We start from the raw sequence: 22933 nt of genomic DNA, 5'->3' as shown, positions 1-22933 counted from the left end.
TAATTTCCTACAAAAATATATGTTCGACATTTTATAATATTTACTTATTTACTAGTTATAGAATTTAGAAATAAAGAAATTGTTTGTTAAACTTTTACCTCCGATATCTTCTAAAGGGTAAGAGTTATGAAAAAATTGTAAGATACCTTTTTGGTAGAGCGTACAAAAAATGGAATTAAAAATTTTCTGTACGATCAAGTAATGACAAGATATGGATTTTGCCACATGGGACTGAAGAAGAAACAGAGATGAGGAGGACTTTTCTATTAAAATTAAAGAGTCTGGAAACTAATTCATAATAGAGGGATTATTTAACAGTTTATACTGATGATAAGTACCAAATCGAGTATTACATGTAAAAGCTGTAACAAGTGGAATTGCATCCGAGGAAAAAGAAAGAACTAACTCGATTTCGCGACTCTCTACTCACATTATTTCCCCATGCAAGTCGGACAAAAATAAAAGAAGGTAATTAAAGTTGCGCCGCGCGCTAGTGTCATTGAGAAAGCAGTACCCGACTACTCAACCGAACCTTCCTTGCAGCTCGGGTACCTGAACCGCCGATGGAAACGAGCACCTAAGTGGCACACCGAGAACCAGTACCCAACTGACCACCAGTCCGTTGTCTTCGAATACCGCGCGTTTGTTCTAAACCGATACGGCGATCCGCTTGGTAATCCAACGATTACCGGGTACGGACTGTGATCGGATTTGTGTTGTGGTTTTTGCATGTTGCGCCCGGCAGATGTTTCGATGATTTCGATTTGAGTGTGCTATGTTAATAAATAACATTGGATTACCGCAACTAAACTGGTAAGTCGGTCAGATCATTTAAATTGTAAATGGTTTGCACAGATTGATTTCGGATGCAAATTTACAGATTGGCGGACAAATTATGCGGACTCTTTTAATTATCAATTGGAAATTTATGGGGTACCCTTCTAATTTTTGGTGAAGGTATATTTATTGCATCTAGTGAAAGTCCGTGTATTGACATTCGACTATGAATTTATTATCGATTATTATTTAATTAAAGCTAAACTAATTAACAAAAAACCCATAAAAGCATAATTACGGAATGGTATTCCATACAAATTAAATTTTTGTTTTTAATGGTTTTAAAATGTTTAAAAATTTAAGCAATAAAAAACAGTTCTAAGAAGCAAGCCAAAAAATTACATATTTTGGATGTTACCAAATAAACTAATAAAATATCCGACTATAAACGACTTCATTAACTCTCTGGTATTCCCATAATTTAAGTTGGGCATGAGAAAAACATGTGCTTCAAACTTGTTTTTCGATGATTTACTAATTGTAATTCTTATAATTTTGTCACTTTATATATGAACTTTTTTTTAAATATTCAAATTGAAGTATTAAATTACCAAATTAACAAATCAGAATTCTCTACTATAATATAATCAAACTACTGGCCAAAATTAGAAAGAATTCAAAATATTTACAACGTACAAATTTATGTGAGTATGCAATTATAGAAGAAAACATGTATTCAAATTAAATACACAAATTAATTGTAACAAATCTACTGGAAGTTGCAACAGACTGAAAATATATTTGAATTGAAGCGCTGGTTTAATGAAATTGCTGATTAGTTTATTAGATTTAAAAGTTTCATCGTATTTGCATTTTAACAAAATATTGTTTGTTTGATGTTTTTAATTAATTTAATTTCATTTTAATTAAAACACTCCAAAATATATTTAATTACGTGGAAATTAAATATGTAACTTATGTATGTGGTAATAATTTCTCAAGAAATGTTAAAAACACTCGGCAGTTTTTAAAATAAAATTACGTACGTTATTCGTTCTAGATTTTGTTTTATTATGCGAGCATACATTTAACACGGAGTTGACACACATCCTGAACTAGAGGAATGATGGAAATCTAGACTCCGCAATTTTATAAAAATTCTTTTAAACATTGTTATGTCTGCAAGTGATTATTTAACACCCTTAAATAGAAAGTAGAATTCAGGAAATTAGACAACTGCATTTTTTCAATGACCCATTTGAATTATAACTATTGCAAACCAGCAACTCAATTCATGTTGTTTAGTTTGCTTGAATTATTAGGAAGTAACACACAAAAATTATTTATAATTTAAGATTTCCATATGAAGAAGCCGGAAGTAAATGTTCGTCAGGAACCATTAAAAAATATCAATAGATTTCAAATCAAGATGATTCAGATGAAATTTCTGAATTCCATTATAATCATTCACATCCGCATTAAGTCTGCTTTTGTATTTATTATTCACAATCAGATGCATATAGAAAGTACATTTTTAATTGGACTAACATAAAATAACTAACGCGAAACTTTTGCATCATGATGGACACGTTTCTTGCATTCAATTAACAACTGCATCACACATATCTTATACCTAACATTGAAATTTCTATAAATCGAATTAATCATGACTTGGCGAACAAGAAAAACAACAAGAGTGGAGTTAGTTACAAAGTGGTGGTTATTCTTCTTCGGATTAAAGAAGAACCAGTTTGTTCGGTCAAAAAATACCTCGCCAATCTAAAAATAAATTGTGAACACGTGAAACCAGATAAGCGAATCCGATTCGCGGCTTTATGGGGTTTTCGATGTTCTTTATGGGACGTGTGAGATTTACGTGGTATTTATCGATTTTTATAACTGTGCTTTTGTGTTAAGCTAGTGGCAAATCATGTTTTAAGCGCCTCTTTAAAGTCATATGAGTTCAAGGTACCACCAAACATTTATCTTAACTGCGCAATTTTGACAGTTAATAAAATGAGACAAACATCAACATTTTAATTGTTTGATTTTGTCTCAAGACAACAAAAACTTCATTACCATAGGCAATAAGGAAACGTGCCGGGCAAAAATCACCACAAAGAACTAAGGTGTAACAATTTTTTTTGGCGGGCCACTCACAGACTCGCCATTTGTTAAAAATCTTAATACCATAATTGTTCAATATTCGAACGACCTTCGATTATGTAAATTGCAACACTCCCAAATATAATAAATTATTTAACACAGATTTATTTATATCAAGGATGTATGTGCAGAAGAAATCTTCAAATCAATCGCCTTGTGGAGAGATGAAAGTGTGAATAGTTAAGATGAAGTGGGTTGTGGTAATTGGTTTCCAATTGTTTGTGTACTTGATTTTTTTTATTTAATTTCAATTGCTGCAAGTTTTATTAAAACCATTAAAGTGATTTAACGCATTTTAAACTGGTGATTAGTTTTTAATTACCCAGCTTTCTTTCTGATCATTGATTTCTAAAAAATATTTTTTAAACCTCAAGTAGGAAAAAACAAAGAAGTTTGTACCCATAGTTTTGTATGGGCACCACCATAAAAGTAATAAGTAAGCCATAATGAACAATAAATAATTCCAGCACAGGCCAAAAAAGTAATGGTGGAAATGGGTTAGCAGACCTTAAGAAACAATTCAGATCGTCTATTAGTAGTTGCCGTCCTTGAAAACTATTACAGCGTCTACACTGAATCGAAGTGGTACCGAGTGTTCCTTGGCCTATGCACATGTTTCCGGTGCGGTTCGAGTCACGTGCCCATTTTTCCTCTGCCCGCGCTATTAGAAATACATCCGGCGCATTCCAACTGTTCTACCGTCGGTCGGCACTGTGCTGTTCCACTTGTCGGGGATTATTGTGATTAAGATCGCCGTCGAGGCGAGCAATACTTGTTCGCACCGGTTTCTCTCCTACTATGGTCTGATGGGCGACAACTGTTTTCGATTCTGTATGAGGAAAACTGAGGAATATTATATGGGAACAGGATGAAGACAAAGTAGCACCTTCAATATATTTATAAATTGATGAAATGAAAGCACCAAAAGTACCAATCCAAACAAAATTTAGAAAATTTTAGGTTCTTGTCTTTGGTGTTAATCAAGACTGAGAATTTGTGTAATAATTTAAACACTTATATGAGAAAACAATGAAGATTTTAGGAATTTCATACAGTTACCTAATATCAATATTTTAGAAATATAGGTTGAAAGGTACTACTTGAAACACAATAATCAAAACAGTTTGCAACCAAGTATGTTTGTTAATGACTAAATTTACATAAAGATTAGACAATTATCTTAGCGAGGAAGAAAACAAATATACATTTGACCAACTTTAGTAAACGAAATCCATAAAATTAAAAACATTTTTTACACACATGAAAGTGAATTTGGCTAAAATACAATGAAGAATAAAGAACATGCTGTTTCAGAGATGATTCACCAAAAACAATGGTCCATTTGTACCTGTATAATTTATTTTTAAATCAGATTCTGCGTTTAGCTGCTTGGCTTGGGAATGTAGTTTTCTGTTCTTGGGTCGTTTTGTGTTCAGGACTAACGGACCGCCATAATTATACAGGTGAATGTATTTTTAAGTTATTACACGGGAATAAAATTATCATAAATTAAAGTATGGAAGAGTTATGCGTTAAATCTTCAGGATGGCCACATAATTCAAACGGCAAACAATTTTATCGATTGTCACATGTAAGCATGTGGAAATATGTATGGGGCAATATGTTTCAAAAATTTTTTGTATTTACAAGAATATTTTTTAATCGTTCAGTTCCTCGAGAATTAACCAGCATAATTCCGGTTCAAAACAATTCACTTCTTAAGGATAGATAATTATGCGCCATCAGACCATCCTGTTCCGATATTAAATTTTCGTAATCCCCTTATTCGAGAAGGCCTAAATAATTACCTGCCGTCAAAGCTATAAGAGGAAACAAGGGTTGAAAATTGTGGCGAGAACCACCTGACAGTATCGTATTTGAATTTCCGGCCGAATCATCCCTTCTATTCAAGAGGCTTTTGTATACATAAATTCGTTATTTAAATGCTAAAAACATTGATTTTGTCTTACAATTACAATTATTTTATTAAAGTATAACAGAAAACTGAATAGCTTTGAAATAGTTAGAAAGTTTATTTATTACTATTAACACTAATTTTATTTAATTGTCTAGTAGATTAAATATTAATTAACACATTTTTACATTTAACTATATAATTATTTAATATTAAATTCAGATAAACTTTCAATAAAACTCAGCAAACTATCAACAATCAAACCTTGACTATCTTCAGTTAAAAATCAAATAAAACCACCCACCGTGCTCTTAATTACTGAATTAAATAATCAAATTTATTATCTCCAAATCTATTTTCCCTATTAACACAATTATGTTAACTACAAATGGTTAACCGTTAAGAAATTATCACCACAAGCCAAATACGCTTAAAATATTCGCCCGATATAAAATGTAAATATTCACAGTGTATTAATTTTGATGGGCAATACTAATTGTTGTAACCCCATAATTTGTAACAGTTATGGTTGACGTTTAAAATCGAGGTCGTAATTAAAGGTGTTAGTATTTAATGAATGCGTTTATCAAAAATATATGGAACGTGTAAACCGAATCGATGGTTCGATTTAAATATTTAGTGAAAGGGAACAATTTTTACGAAAATATTCGTTTTGCACATCATTAAAAATTATTAGTTATTTTAATTGTCTTTAACTGAAAAAAAAATGCATTAATTATTCTCTTTTAACTACAAGAGAAACCTTGACATACGAGAATACAAAAGAATTTTACAATTACCAGAAACTGATACTTAAAAATAATGTAATTAAGATATAAATAGTTTTTTGTCGTAAATAATGAATTGGAATTTTTAATTTCAACTTACAATTAGAACTTTTATTGGTCAGCCTTGAAGTTATGTGAATTTTTACAGTCACATTTTGTAAGGTCACCTGAAGTGATACTTTAAATCATTTGATTTATTTTGACGTCGATTATTGAATTAAGATTTGTTTATGCCTTAAATTTGGCTCATTAATAATTGTACTAATTAACCTTGTCTGTCTTAATATTATATTGTAAACTGCCTAAAATGATTTAATATTGGATGTAATGAAAAATGGACAAGAATAATTAAAATCAAAAACTTGGATCAAAACGATTTTTTTCGTTTGGAAAGTGTGTTTTTATCAAAGTATTTTAAATTTACGATGAATTGGTGTGTTGATCGAGACATTTTCATCTGCAAATTATACACAGATGTTCGGTTTAATACCGAAGTTTTGGTATTCCACGAATCAATGTCACGCACTTTCTATGTCGAACGTATTTTTCATTAATTATACTCACAACAAACGTGATTTTTATACTAGATGATCTCGATTTTTTCTGTAACTTTCTTTATTCAAGGCATATTTTTTGGGACCACACTCGAGTAAATACGTCCAGGAATTAATATCTGGGATTGTGTCAACGTTGCTGTTTAACTATTCTACTGTTTTATAATTACACAGTTAATTATATTGCATTTCGCATTACTTGAAACTGACTTTTTACACATGTGGTAAATTAAAATAAAACAGGCATAACCAAATGACCTATTTTTTGACTGATTGCAAATTAGAAATAATGAATAAGACACGATGGTACTTTATAAACAATGCAATCTGTTGTTTTTGTGAAGCACAGTTATGGAAAGCAAGTATCTGGTCCAAACTTAATTTGAGAGATTTAGGAATATTTTTAATGATCTCATTAAAACATTCAGAAGTGGAACCATGACAAAATTATGGGTACTCTAGTTTTATTAATTAATTTCTAAAAGAATTATCCACAAGTTTAGGTATTTTTATATATCAACACAGATAAAATATATTATATTTTATTTGTTTATTACTTCTTATTACTTAAAAAGATTTAAAATATTTAATTAACTTAATATGCAAATAAATTAATTGTATTCAGTTGCGTTGGGTTCATAATAATAATTCATAAAATCAACATATTAGATTTTAAAATTTTATTAAAAAAAAAACTCTCTAAAAACTAATTAATAAATAATAAATTAAATTGAAGTAAATGTTACTCTTAAAAGAATAAAAGATATTTGACGTTTTGATAAAATTTTCTAGTGCCTTTTTTAATCTAATTAATTAAGTAAAGTTGTGCCAGTCCATTCCCTGTTATTAGTTTATTATATACAAAATAATTTTGTTACTTAACAAACCTTTTAATTTTAAACTCTATTTTCCTCTTGGTCTTAATTATTTCATTCTAATAAATTTAAAAATGTTCCAGTTATTTTAGTTACAATAATATTACTTTATAAAATAGAATATGGGAAATCCATTTCTTTACAGCTGTATTAATTTGTAAAAGGCATTAAATTTACTTATTAAATGTTAAAAGGTACTGATTAATTTATTTTGTGTGAGGTTAAACACAAGTAATAAAGCATCGCTTAAAGATAATTATTAATTATAAAAATAAATTAAGTAAAACCAAAAACAAATCAAATAATGAGAAATCTATACGCATTTTCAGATAGCTAATCCGTGCACAATGGCCGAAACAGCAGCCGTACCACCGTTACCTCCGAAAACCAAGCAACGCTCCCCACTATCAGCAACGGTACCGGCGACAGACGCGGTACCGCAAACCTTGGACGTGTACCACTACAGAATCCAAGAGGTGCCCGACGAGAATGTCGTCAAGATCCACATCAATCCGATCGTCAGCAACAAAGACAAACGGAAGAGCACCACATTGATAAACCAGGAACGTAGCGTGATCAACTTCGAGGAGTGCTCGAGCCCGAACTCCCTCGAAGAGGATGAGGACACGAAAAACGGTAGTGTAGTGTGCGAACCGGCCTGCATTCGTATCAGTGTTAACTCGGAGACGGAAATGGTGCATGGACTGAACATGGAGACGCAGAACAGCCCCTATTTCTTCTACAATTGCGGCATGATGTCGAGCGGTCAGATATCGCCGAGCGACACGCTCGATTCGGGCACGTGCAGCGACCTGGACGGCACGCCGCCGCCGCTGCCCAAGAAGAAGGGCAGCACGGGGGTGTCGGTGACCCTGATCGGGGGCGGGCACAGTGCGCCCAGCTCCAGCTCGGGCGCGGAGGTCGACAGCGACGGCGAGAGCAACATCAGCTGCGACTCCTTGACCAGCGGGAAGATGTCGCCGGTTGAAAACCATTTGTTAGGTAATTTTTGTTTGTTAAAAAATGCCCATTTTCTCAAATATTAAATTACCAATTAAATTTTATATTCTTATTAACATAAAATTATATTAAACAATACTCTTCTGAGTAAAAAGTTAAAAATAATAATTAATATCATTAGTCCAAAAGAAAAATCCATATAATAAATATATCCAATTTTATTATTAACTATTAAAATAACGATAAATGTGAATGAAAAAATTATTATTTCTTTTAATCAGATATCAGTACACTTATATATTTAAAATTTATCTATTACTTATCATTTTCGTTGAGTTATTATCTAATATTTATTGCAACATAATCTCGTACCCAAAATACAGATTTATATACAATAAAAATGATCTTTTAAATAATTATTTTGTTCTATAGCATTTTTATAATATAGTAAAATATATAAATAAAAATTATTTTTCTTATTGTGAGTTTTCTGAAATTATCTATTACCCATTAATTTAATATTTTAATATTAAATTTTCAAAGGAAATTTGAGAACAACCCACTAATTAATTAATTTCTGTATATTGTAGATATTTCATTAAACTTTTAATATCAAATATAAAAGTTATCGATAAAGCTAATATTTGATTACGTAAAAAACTTTATTAAATATTTTACGTTAAATGAAAAGTATACAAGTTATGAAATAAATTCTACATTTATAATATGTATATATATTTTAAATTAATGTAGCAAAGTTTATTTGAAAACGATTTTTATATAAAATTGTTTTCTATATTAAATATTTTATTAAATAAATATCATACACAAGTTTATTTTGAAATATTTTGTATTATTACAATTTTTCAATTCATTTATCAAAATGCATTAGTAAAATGTATTAAATTAATGATAAAAATAAAATTGTTTTAAAAATATATATTTATTAATACTCAATATTAATTCAGCCAAATATATATATATATATATATATATATATATATATATATATATATCAATAAGATAGGTACATAAATGATTGTAATCACGTCGTTAAAAGTAAAATTTGCTCAGATAATGAACAGTCCTATCAATTAACAGACATAAATCACAAAATAACGCATTACCTATTGCAATTTTAGGCAGCGGCAAGTCGTCGTTCCTGCCCCAAACCCTCTTGCAGGACATCCGACAGCGTAACGTCAAACTGACCACCCCCGAGCCCCAAATCAAATCGTCTACGCCGGTAATCGACGAAAAATCGTACGAGGAACGTATCGAAGAGGAGAAAACAATGACGAAAAACAACAAAAACAAGCAGCTCCAATTCGACGCCGACATGTTCTACAACTTCCACATCAACGAACATCAAACGGACGCGGACAATAGTGATAATGTAAAGTGTGTGGTGGAGGACGAGACATTCGCCGGTTACAAGGATTTACTTGGTGACGGGGCGGCCACCATCCGCAGTGCCAAAGGGACTGTGCGCGGGGTGAAAAATCGTGTACGGGCCGGCATCGCCACCTTCCTCCAAATCAACTCCACATCCAAGGTAAAAAAGCTCGAAATCCAATAACCACCATCAGTGTGTCTGTTAACTGTAACAGATTTCTTCTAAATCTTATGCATATGCAATTGATTAAACGTTTCAAATTAAATTTTAGTGTTAGCACTTTTTTTGCTGTAAATGCCTTAACATCTGGTTGATGTAAATTGTAGACCTGCTTTCCTATTTTCATACATATTGGAAGATTTTTGGTTTGTAAACAGTTTTGTGGAAAACAAGTTTCGGTAAATCAAAAACAATAATAGAAAGTAATGAATAATAATGAATAAGTGTTGACGAATTTGTGTTATTTTCGACATTAACCTGAATTTCTTCAGTAAAATGTTTACTTTCTGTTGAACTATTCAAGATTTGAATATTTTGGGCTAATGTCACAAATGAACAAGTCAAACAGTTTCAAATAATCCAAATACATAATTATTATTAATCATTTTCAATTATTTTATATAATTTGTGTTCCGTTCTTATCTTATCCACTAACTAATTATACCGTTTTTAGATCTGTTTGATAACATTTCATTTAATTAACTGTCATAAACTGAACAATTTTCTGAATTGCTTTGTTTGAGAAGTTAGATAACAATTTAAATTATTTTCACAGAAACAAATTTAATTACAACTTTTATGCATATTAAATTATTTAATTAAATAGTTCAAATGTACTAATTAGACAAATAACAAGCAGAATGCAAAAACCCCGGAACTAATTTCACAATAACTATATGAACACGAGGCAACCAAAAATAATTAATATTGAGTTAAACAAACAATCCATCGAAGCAGGTTGAAAGCACGACTAAAAACACGTTGCAGAATAATCGCAATGTCTTTCAATGTCTATAAATAACACGAAATGGCATATGCTAAAATTTCCATTAATTGTTGAAGTTTTCGCATCGGCCAGAAATATTCGAATGTACCGTACGTTCTCGACGTTCCGAACGTTACAGATGGTGCTTTAATGCACACTGCAAAATGTCCTCGTTACGATACGTTCACCTTTTTCTCGAATATACGCTTAAAAATTGGAATTTATATGGCCCATTCGATTAATTTTAACATATGAAAACATGTGAAACTAATCAATACCTACTCGTAGCTTTCAACAATCATAAAACACGAAAAGAATTTATGTTTATTGTAAATGACTTTTTTATTTAATTAATGTAAGAAGGTAGGAAAACATGTATAGAGTTTATTTTATATTTCTCAGTTTAAATTAGAACATTGTTTTCAACCTTCCGATAATTAGGCACCAGTAACAACAATAATCAAAAGAATATGCAATTCTCGTTTCATTATCAACAATACAAAACATGGTTTTGCATTTAGTGTGCACGTTTAAAACCCATAACATCGAACGGTAGTTGTTTTGCTCATATGAAAACTATGAGCACATCGCGCATAATTTTCAGTTAATTCAACCATCAAGATTAGCATTAATTGTTACAGCGAACATTTTAAACTGTAGGCTAATTGACGCAGATAACATTTTGTGTTAAAAGGAAATTAATAATTGTTGGAAAAAAAAATGAATATTTGGCCTCCAACAATCCTTGATCTTATCGTGACATATTAAAGATGATCGTAACATCATAAATGCCCACGAAAAAGGTTACAATTTAATCATCTGTTTTGAAACACAATGGAGACAATAAAAACACTCATAAAAGGTCACGTGATGTTTTGATTTTATGATTAAAAGATATTTTAAGAGGATTTTGATGTAAGAATGTACTTCATGTACTTTGGATTGATAATGTTGAGTAAAATGCTCCAATAAACAAGTAGCAAGGGAAACACCACTTCTCTTTATTGTTACTGAACTATTGACAAGAAACTTCCAAAAAGTTATTTGATGAGTCTTTGATGGGTTAAGTCCAATTCCATTATATTTAGTTTTTCATAACTTGTATCTGGTTTATTTTAAAAGCTACATAAAAAGTTTATGCACGAAAATTAATGGCAAAACACATGACAATAAATTTTATACATTTCGTTATTTGCATCTTCTTGAAGCTTTTTATTGGCACCTGAATTGTTTTTTCTGGAAAGTAAAATTCAGTAAATTTTACAATATTATAAAAAGTGTGGAGCTTTTTACAGTCTGATTAGTTTCCACAGAAATTTTAGTACTACTAGAAGCCTTTAACTGTAAATTGTTTATGACATCCATAAAATTGTAAATTTGTTAGAATTATTGGCAATCCTATGATTCTGTTTTCTTTTTATATTAATTGATTGAATAAATATGTTAATCTGACAATCGTACTAAACAAAGTGGGTGAAAATATTAAAAAGCTTCATGTTTTTAAAATTATATCAAATTTTAGAGAATTTTGCCAAAAATTGGAAACTAAATACATATTAAAAATATTTGGAATATTAAATTTTATATACATGGTATTCCGAGAGGTGGAGGGGAGAAAGTCTATTACAAATTCGTAATTGTCATCTTTTGTACTAAAGTAATATAAGACAAATCGACATACTTCGAGAATTTGTAACAGAATTCTGTAGAGACTTTTGAAGGACACTCTGCATAAACTTCATATATCTTTTATAAATTTGAAATTTTGTCTTTTCTTATTAAAATAGTTTACACCCTATTCAAGATCACAACTGTGATATGTAAAATACTATATGCAACAGTTTCTTTAAATTTTTGAAGCGAAATTGATAATTTTGACAAATAATTCTTAGACAAATGGACTTTGAGGAAACAGGAATATCCAAATTTCTTCATAACAAAATAATCTTCACTTATAACCTCTTCCATGTTATTGTAAAAGACCAGAACATTCTTCCATCAATAAAAGAATAAACAACAACAATAACTTAATGGTCATTTAAAAAATTATGAACGAAACAATCATTTAAACAATTTAATCCCTTCTAACCTCTTCAAGTGTGATTGTAATTACTTGAAGATCAGAAATTTCTTCGAACAAAACGCTGAATAGCCAGTAATAAATTGAGATCCGAGTGACTTTATTAGAAAACATAATTTTGAATTGTCACAGTGGCACGGTTGATTTATCAATTACACTTGCGGTCCACGAAATAATTTTTCCTGCGTATTTGGACTTTCTCCGTGCGAAACCGCACCTGCCAATTTCTCGACTAACATAGAGAAACAAAAGTCGACGTTCTCGTCCGTTATATTGTTGAGGATTCGTATTAGGGACTGACTCTCTACTGCAACACCGAATGCTTCTTCCATACTAAATCAAAACTGTTGTGCAGCCGGTTTAAAGGAAATTGCGATAGAAATTCGCCATTTACATTGACTAAGTGTGTTAATAAAACATTTGTGTTATTTAGAAATTTTGTTTTTCGTCGTCGAGACAATAAAACTGAATCTGCAACTGTTTCCTATGCTCGTAATTTATTGCGATAATTCCGCTAATTATTCGTGTGTCTCGTTCCTGCTACTGTTATTAATTATTGTCCGTGGAAATTATGGAAACATTTTTTATTTCATATTAGGTGACAAATTAATGTAATTTCGTAAAAACTCCGAGCGTATCATTCACCCGGTTGAGCATGAAAATCGACCTGTTATGCCATTTTTTTAATGCACGAGAATGTAAATTCTATACATATTTATTAAATTATTTCATAACTAGTAATTATTAAATTACATAAGACACAGCACAGAAAACTACGAGAGAAAGTGAAATAATTTTTACTATAATTCATACGGATAAAACCCGATACAACTTTTATAGATCACATTTCTAGTCCGGCAATTATATTAATGCACTACAAACGTTACACAACTATAACTTATTGTACGAATATGTGGAAGGAATTATTTATTTTTCTGTCTGAAAATTATTTTTACGATGGAAAAACTAGATTTTATTGTCCTACATTTTTATTTAAAGATCGATTTGTTTCAGACCACGATAAAATACAATTTAAAACATTATTATTGTCATTTATTTCAATGTTCATTGGAAACCAATTTACTTAAATATAAATTAAAGCTAATAGATAAAAACAAAATGCTTTAGATGGAGCAGTATTCATTATTTAATTTAAATATGATTTTAAGCTTTTTTAAATTTTTATTTAGACTTGTTTATTTTGTGAAGCTTTTAAAAATAAATTTGTTTTATTGCCAGAATTCTTTGTAAATCATCTAAAAACCATAAAATTGATGATTTGGAAATACTTTCAAGTCAAATCACAATTATGACCACTTACTTATATTTAGTGATAATAAATCGTTCTTTTGTGGCTGGATTGACATCGTTTCGAATAAATTTGATACCTTGACATTTTAAATTGAATGACTCTTTTTAAACAACCTTATTAAAATGTTTTATTTACAAATCGCTGTCACTGTACGAATTTAATATGGACAATTGAAACTGATGAAAAGATTAATCGCTTCAAAGAAAGGAAATGATACTAAGTAAATTGCTGAAAGTAAATTGATAATGCATTAGTAATTCGAACACAAAAACACAAATTACAATATTGAAAGTGTCACAAACATAAACGATACGAATTCGTGTTGTGTGCTTAATGTTTGCGTTTTCTAAAATTCGAAGTTTCACCGAAATAATGGCGCCATTTCTAGGTTACATTCATTAATTGTCTAATTGAATTAATGCTCTAAACAGATTAAGCATATAATGGCAACAAATGTTGTGTAAATTGTGCATAAACTGAAATGAAATTGCACTAACTACATATAATCAAAAATTATAATTCAGTTAATCAATATGCAGATGTTAAAATGTTTAGGTTTCTGATCAGGTACGAAATTGACCTAAACAAACGCGACTCACTTTCCATTCATCTTTCGTTTTTACCAAAAAAACTAATCAAATGTAAATTACTTTATTAATAAATTAATTTTTCAATTAAATTCACAATGAATCGGATGATTTAAAATGTTTCAAAATGGTTTTATTCACAAGGGATTATTTAACAAGTCAATAAACTGAATTTAATTAAAATTCTTTCTATCAACCTAGATTTAGTAGGAGCATAATACATAATATTTAGTTCAGCTAAATTTAAAGTTTCTGGCAAATGTTCAATAACTTTAAAATTAAATTGAATAAAACATTTGTGTTTTAAATAGCTTTTTTACTTTTTGTAGTTTAAATCAGTTAAATTAATTAAGTTTTTAAAAGCCTGCAATTTTAAACTAACTACACAGTTTTAAATAATTTTCTATAATTAATGATTTAATTTTGATGACGTTTAATATTTAATATTGTAATCTTTAAATATATAAATATTTTTGTACAGTTAAAAAGATTTAAATTTAAAATTCAATGCTGAACCTTTCGTTATGTTTAATCATTTAATTCGAAATTAATTTAAATTATAATACTGTACGTTATATCAAATTTTTAAATTTTACTTACAAAATGATATTTTAAAATAACACAATAATGTCAATGAATGAATAATTATAATAAACGTACCAGCACATATATTAAATTCAATTAATTAACTTTCTATAGAATATAGAATAAATTTATTATTAAATTTTAGTTTTTAATTAAATTTCAAAATTATAAAACTGTATTAAATTAATAATTAAATACGTCGTTTCAAATTTCCAATTTATTTATTTGAATTATGAATATTGATATTTAAAAAATGGATTTAGAAAACAAAACACATTTGCCCTTCCTGTTTTATAATATTAATAAAATGGTGACACAGTGGTCAAAAATATTGATTTATTAAATTTATTTTTCATTTCATTAGATTTATTTATATATTTTTTCTTATTGAATGAATATATATATTAATGATAGTCTGCAAAAAATTAATTTAAATACATTTAAATAAAATAATGAACATGGATATAAGCATAAGTAATATCAAACACACGAAATCATCAAGTCGACAAGATTACCACACATTTCCACAGGATTGTTTGCCCATTCATTAAAAAAGTAAATCCAAATAATATTATAAGTATAAAAATAAATATTGAAGTGACAAAAATATTGACCGTCTTATAAACATTACGATTTCTTAAAATTATCCTATACTTTTAACCATCACCGTATACCAAAATAAATGTTTTTGATAATCATTCGTTCATAAATACTCAATTAAAATGACACAATTCAGTCAGTGAAAACATGAAACCGTGTAGGTGATGAAAAATCAGAGAAAATTCGGTGCTTAAAATGAAGATTTTAAGTGTCACACTCTATGATAATCGACACGAATTTAGAAATTTTATTTGACGCTTTCACGACTGTGATAACAAATAAAAAAATGCAAGCTGCATGAATCCAATTCATTTTCCTACAACAATGACATGTTTTTGACGTACAAAAACGTGCAAAACGATTTTTTTCTAATCTCACAGCGTTTTATTGCAGTTTAATTGCACTTTCCAGGACAATTTTGCGAGATTAATTTAACCGTTTAATGATCTCGATGTTCGAAAACTTCGCAGATATAATGCGGTACGAATCGGAGACGTTTTTGAATATGCACGACGCAAGTTAGCGGCACAAAAATCTAGCGGACCGTCACGCAACAGAAAATGTGTCTCAGTGGTGCTCTCGCTACAATTTTGACGCGGACACAGAGAGAATGCCGACTACGAAATTACGAATGCACGGACAGATGGAAGTGCAAATTATGTTGTCCACTCGTCGAGTTCTTCAGTGCAGTTACGAATCGAACTGTAAATCTGCTCCGGGGCAATGAATACATCATTTTTATTATTGCTTTTATGTTGCTACTGGTCTGTTCTAACGGAATGAGGCATTGCAAAAATTGCACTGTTGTAGTTTATGATAGTAGACATGTCGAATGTTACAGTTGCAATTTAAACTCATATTTTTACCTGATCTATTATTTTCCTCAACTAACCATTTTAATAATCTGTTTCTTTCATGGCTAATTTAAACAAGCTGGCAATTTCGTGTTGTGTAAATGTGCTTTGCAAACATATACTTGCATTTTGCTCTCAACTAATTGTAAATATAATAATGTGTTTGAACTTTCACCGTCGGGTTTATTATAATTACTTAAGTTGTAGGTATTTTTACTTTTACTCCACACGACAAATTTTACTCTCCAATTAACTTAATTATATAATTATTATACTGTTGTTAACTAGATAAAAAAACTTTATTAATTCCTTTAAAGGTTAATAGTGCAACTAGTGAAATTTCACATTTACTAAGCAGCCTTTTGGACGAGCAATTATTCTATTTTAGAACTTTCAAGTGTGACAAAGTCAACTTCTAATAGCAATAACGATTATTTAACAAACTTTATTAATTAGATAATAATCCAAAAATCACTTGATTAATCAGTTTTAAAAGATTGTTTTTTTATATATCCCAAAATAATAAACATTAATAAAATGTTAAGCCAACCAGACAATCTAGAATAAAAAATGACTGGCTTTTATTTCACTTTAAAACTTTGTAAACATATTATAATATATCGGCATAATAATCAATCAGAACCGTTTACAGTAATTGATGAAGTAATAAACATTCTCACGATTGAAATTCATGTATATGTGAAAGTTCAAGGATACCTGCTTACCATCCGAAGAATATTTATGAAAAAAACGCTAATAACTGGTAATATTATGTTCATCATGTTTGTGAAAGGACAGAGAAATGGAATTGCATTCCTTTATTTTGCCAATAGTTTTCAGTTCCTGATTCGCCACTTTCCTCGTGTTTCGGATTACCAGGAAATAATTTCAATTTTTTAACATTGGAAATTATAAACCTTTTGTGGAAGTCAAAGAAATCCTAAATAGGTTGTATTAATCTCTTTCGCTGTTTTTCTTATTGCAAAGACGGCAATAAACCTTTCAATGAAGCAAAGGAATCTTCAACACTTGTTCCAAATTGCTTAAGAGAGCAGATTTTTATTGGCAATTTAGAATTTCTCTTTCACCTTCCTTGTTACAGAATTACAAAGAGAAAGAGGCGGGAAAGGTGGTAGTTTACACAACGACAATGGGCATCCTAAGGGACACTTACCAGGCGTGCATGAAAGTCAAGCAGATCCTGAGGACACTTCTGGTCAAATTTGAGGAAAGGGACGTTTTTATGAGCAGCGAGTACCAATCCGAAATTCAGGAGAGGATGCACTGCGAACATATTCTTGTCCCGCAGGTTTTTGTCGATGGACAACATGTTGGTGTAAGTATTCAACAATGTTAACTAAAGTAAACATGTTTCGAATTTTTACATACACAATTGCTGTTTATTAAATCATTTAAATTCCACATAAATAACATTTCATTCTCTTTTCTTTATTAAACAAACCTGTTTATTATAATAATGGAAAAGTGGACAATAGTCTTATAAAATTACAAATACATATAATATTGCTCACTATTAACATTTAACACCATGAGAACCTAATACATTTGACACAGTTCACATCCAATTAATAATGGTAATAAATAGGTGATATTTGAATAACACATTAGAATTAATTCAGATTCCAATTACGAATATTCAACGATGTGTCTACACAAAATATTCGTATTTAGAACAAAACACGATTTCATCATCTTCAATGTCAAAAACAACACAAGAATTTTAAAATTTAAGTAGGTATTGGTCCATCTAGTTAATCGTTTCAACGAATTCCATGCATGTAATAACAACAACAACAAGACAACATTCCAAAGACTTGGCAGGTATAAAATCATATTAAATCGTTGTTTCAAGGTCACACATGATGACCCTGTTTCTTCGTCCCAGTGATCCAATATATTGAGAACAAAAAATCACCAAACTATTTGACCATATGATGATATGGTGATTTGCTAATGTGCAAAAAAGTTTGATATACACCAACTGTTGTTTTAAATCTATTTTTTTTTCAAGGAATTAAATGTTCATTTAGGATAACCGGAAATTACAAAAGCCATTTTATGTACAAAGTTGCTTATTTGTAATTAAGTTTTTTTGTTCAATAATTACGTGATTCATTTCAGGACGCTGAAACAATAGAACGTCTAAACGAGAGCGGGGAATTGAGAAGAATAATGAAACCTTTTAAGGTGAGCTAATCGTTCTGGGTCGTCCACAAAGTACAAAATAAACCTCAAACAAAAATTAAACTGACACATTTTCAGAGCATCGACGCGTGTAGTACCTGCAAATCCTGCGGCGGATACAGACTCCTGCCCTGCCAGGTATGCAACGGCAGCAAAAAATCGGTCCACAGGAACCACTTTACGGCCGAATTTGTGGCCCTAAAATGTATGAACTGCGACGAGGTCGGACTGGTTCGGTGTCCGTCTTGTTAATACGCGGAAACTGGAGAAGAAAACGCACGACGATAACTGAATGTAAATAAATGAAGATTGAATGGAGGGAACCATCGGATTCTTATAATTTCAGAGGGACGTACTACAACGAATCTACTTTACACATCACGTAATTAATGTTATTATTGCACACTTCAAATCGAAAAATTGATCTTGTTTATGATCTTAGTCGATATTTTCCAGCTCAATGTAAAGGAATTAGTTCTTTGTACATATTTGTATTCTAGTTTATGACTTTTGAGTGATAGTAATTGTAATTATTATTTTACGAATATGAATAAAGTCCATTGAACGCAAACAAAAAATATGATCTACTTTAATTTAAACAAAAAAAAAAACACGAATATTTATTCCTACAATAATGTAACTAATGTTTCAGATTTTTGGATGAATTTTAGATTAAGTCTACAATTAATTTGTACATTATTTACATTCATGTGTTTGTGCTTGATTTGCATAATTATTTTAAATCAATGTTTTACAGTAGAATTTAAAGTTAATTGTATTATTATTATTTATGATTAAATGACTGTAAAATTAAAGTTTAAAATATATATGTTAGTATAGCTTTTGATGTAATAATATTAGGATAAATAAATATACTATTTATAAACAAAAGTTGAATTATTTTTACTGCTTTCCTGCTGTTTTTTTTTTTTTTTTTTTGGTTTCTGTACGAAAAACACAACATTAAAGCCTAGAGATTTTGATGAAAAACCTTCATAACAACAGATGATAAATCCTTGAATCAGAGACACATTTCCGCAATAAATTTTCCAATTCTTATACCGCATCTTTTTAGCCACGTGGGCCGAACGCAAGAAATCATAAAACTGTCACACCATCTAAAGGTGATAAATTATTTACGTACCAAGATTCAACAAATAACGTCCAATGTCTGATGTATTTATCATGTCGCATTTACAAATTACTTAGAAGACAAATATTAAATATTCAAATATATTTTAATATTGCCTCACGTTTTTGAACACGAACTTATCATTCATCAAAAACTCCCTCAAATAATTTGCATAAAATTAGTTTATATTAAAGATTAACTAAGCTGTTCTTATAAAATACAACAAAGAACCCGAAATTTGTCAATTAGTTTAGTTGAAGCAAATTTTAGAGGTGGAATTGCAGGAAATTATTAATATAGTTACTGAAGTTTGTCGTGAAATTGATAAGGGTGCATGATTAATGTACATTGTATTTAGAATGTTCCACCATTATGAAACTAGGACTCATAAAATATAGATCAATTTTAAGGATTATTAGAGGTGCTTAAAGAGCAACGATTTGAGCTACAGTTTAGCTAATAGTAGTAAGATTTTAACTAATGTTTATTTAGGTGAAAAATTTAATTGCACAAGAAATCGAGCCCTTGATTGAAGTTGTATAAAAAAAAAACAGTCGACACCGGGGAATATTTGACATTTCCGATAATTGTATTTCCCAGTTAATCCTGGAAACTGAGGTCGGATATAAAAAAATAATAAATCCCAAACATGTTTGACCGTCGAAAGTCAACACACGTGTCTAACCGGCCACTATAAATGAAAATATCGATTTCGATATTAAGAGACCCTCACACACACAATCAAAATAACGGCCACTCTCTATTTTCATCATCCGCAGGATTCGACTTTTATGTCTGACCGTCCGATTAAAAATCTAATGTCACGTGTTTGCGATGGCAAATCAAAGCGAGATTGGCGAATTGCGCCCGGCAGGCTTTATCCTTTTAGCACAATCCCGCTGCATTTTTGTTTATGCTTTTGTCCCCCTTAAAGTTCACATTTTTAATTAAAAATACTGTGTAAGTCGGTTCTATTTTTTCTATAAAGAAATTTACGCGTTTGTACCCTGAAACAGATATTATATCAGCAGTGCTCCGCTACCTGCGGAGTTTCAGCCGTTTTCCCGGGACAAAACCTGTTGATGTCGGGCTTCCGTTAAGAGGATTCTTGCAATAAAACCATATGTGCTTTCTTCTTTTATGTCTTTCTCAATGTGACACACAACCAACCCGTACAATACACCAAGAACCGAACGAATTTTTATTTTTATATTCTTGGTCGTTTGAAATCCGGGATATTTATTTATTTAAATCCATCGACATAAAATTTTTCTCTCCTCAATTTTAGAATCGCGATTCATGAAATTGGTGTAGAATAACATAGGATGGATATTTTTAATCATTTTGATTGGGGCACAAATTAAAAATAGTCTTTAATTTATTCTCCAGAAAATGAACCGTTTCAGCTTCTGTAAAATCATTTTACTGTCACGTTTTATGTGACACGGCCGTATAGCATTTCGCTTTGATTAAAAATGTAAGCATGAATGAATCAGTATTATTTACGTCTATCCAGTTTTTCTTTTGTGCCAGTTTAAAATTTACTAAAAAGAGATTTTCTATAGTCATATTTTTTTCTTGTTTTATTCTTTCTTAGTTTATTTTTAAATTTTAATTCGCTAAAGAAAACTCTTTATTTTGTTATTAATTTTATGAGGCAGACTTACATTGAGCCAAACTGGTATTATCAAGTTCTATCTGTTTCAATTTTTACACTTAAATGCATTTTTAATTGAAAAAATTATTTTTCTGGTAAAACAAAGACGTTAAGCCCCCTAACGGGCAGACTCAAATATTTTCCACGTTTTTTCCGGGGCCTCGTCTATCATTTTTCTACACTCATTTTATTACGATTAGTAGTATCTGATATATTGAATTTTTAAAGCACTAAAAGTTTTTCAGCAAAGCTCAATCCTTGGATATCGAGCTGCATCCAACGTTTACCTTAAACATTTACCCAACGGAAATCGATGATAACTACTTTTACTTATCCACTTTTCGCCGATATTATTATCAATCCATTATGTCGAGCCGTCCTATTTTGCGGCACATCTTAACGATTTATCTCTATTATAACAAGCAAAAAACTTTATTCTTGCCTCTCTTACGTTTCAAACACATTTTTTTTTTTCTATTGAAGTGTTTTCTTGAAAATATAAAATGTAATCCGGAGTAGAACAATGATCGTCTCAGTTTGCAAGATAAAAATATCGATTGGGGAGGGAAAAGAAGGAAAATAATTAATGGATGAAGTTTTTACCTCTCATAATCCGGAGTAATAAACGGGAAAGGATTATTAACCAGTAATTAATTGATTTGCAGTGGAAATTTGATTTTTTAAAAAATAATGAAATTTTAACAATTATTTTCGAATTCACCAGTTGATTAAAAGCTGATTTAATATTGGATTCACTCAATTAGCTTTTATTTTACGAAGTATACAAAATATTTTCATGCAACGGAATTAAAAATACATTCCTGAAAGTTAATTAATAATTGAATTAATTAACGAACATGTGTATTAAAATTTAATCAAAAGGTTTCAAATTTTAATTTTAACCAATTTGCAAAATAATTTCGCGATAAAATTTACATGGACTCGGATAAAAATTCATTTCAGGAAGTTAATTACCAGTTAAATTAATTAACAAACGCGGAATTTAAATTCATATTAAATAGTCTAGAATTGCTCGATTTAATTCGATTTGAAAAATTATGAAAATTTTTGCCCACAAATTAAACCGTATCGACCGTTTGGGTCGGACCAACGCGTGGTTGCGAAAGGGAAATTTTTTACGCGTCAACGCCAAAAACAAACGGAACGGTTCGGACACATCCACGCGTCCCGAATCTTTTGCTTGGGAGAGTTTCACGTTTCCAAACACAAGAGCTAAACGCCGGTGGTGATAATCGGCACGTGAACCGTCCCCACGCGTCTCCCCACAACCCCGCACGAATCTGCTAAACGTTTTGCAATTGATTATTTTACAATGGATTAAACTTGAATTTTTTTATTCTGACTTACTACGTGCTATATGGCTGACACGTGTTGTGACTGGAACAGTCCGGAATGAATATTTTTCCTTTTCTTTGTTTGCAAAGGGGAAGCTTTCAGGATATCGTTACAGTGGCATTACGTTGTGCCAGACTGGGTTCGTCGGA

At 30.3% G+C, this 22933-nt stretch overlaps 1 protein-coding gene across 2 annotated transcripts; it reads left to right on the top strand.

Annotated features, from left to right (window-relative positions):
• Window positions 1–540: 540 nt before the first annotated feature.
• On the top strand, window positions 541–19516 carry LOC109598162 (glutaredoxin domain-containing cysteine-rich protein CG31559-like). 2 transcript variants are annotated; one of them, XM_049969988.1, is made up of 7 exons: window positions 541–813; window positions 2133–2155; window positions 7405–8077; window positions 9178–9590; window positions 17537–17770; window positions 18577–18642; window positions 18718–19516. In XM_049969988.1, exons 2-7 carry the CDS (start codon window positions 2141–2143, stop codon window positions 18889–18891), a joined length of 1575 nt encoding a protein of 524 aa, XP_049825945.1. In that variant the 5' UTR covers window positions 541–813; window positions 2133–2140; the 3' UTR covers window positions 18892–19516. The 2 variants fall into 2 exon arrangements, with proteins under 2 accessions (XP_049825945.1, XP_019869565.1); XM_020014006.2 differs by lacking the exon at window positions 2133–2155 and having other exon boundaries at window positions 542–813; window positions 18718–19515.
• The last annotated feature ends 3417 nt before the right edge of the window (window positions 19517–22933 follow it).

This window comes from Aethina tumida, chromosome 7 (assembly GCF_024364675.1).
Source record: "Aethina tumida isolate Nest 87 chromosome 7, icAetTumi1.1, whole genome shotgun sequence".
In the NCBI taxonomy this organism is placed as follows: Eukaryota; Metazoa; Arthropoda; class Insecta; order Coleoptera; family Nitidulidae; genus Aethina; species Aethina tumida.
The sequence above is the reverse complement of the archived record's forward strand: the minus strand, read 5'-3'. Positions and strand labels throughout refer to the sequence as shown.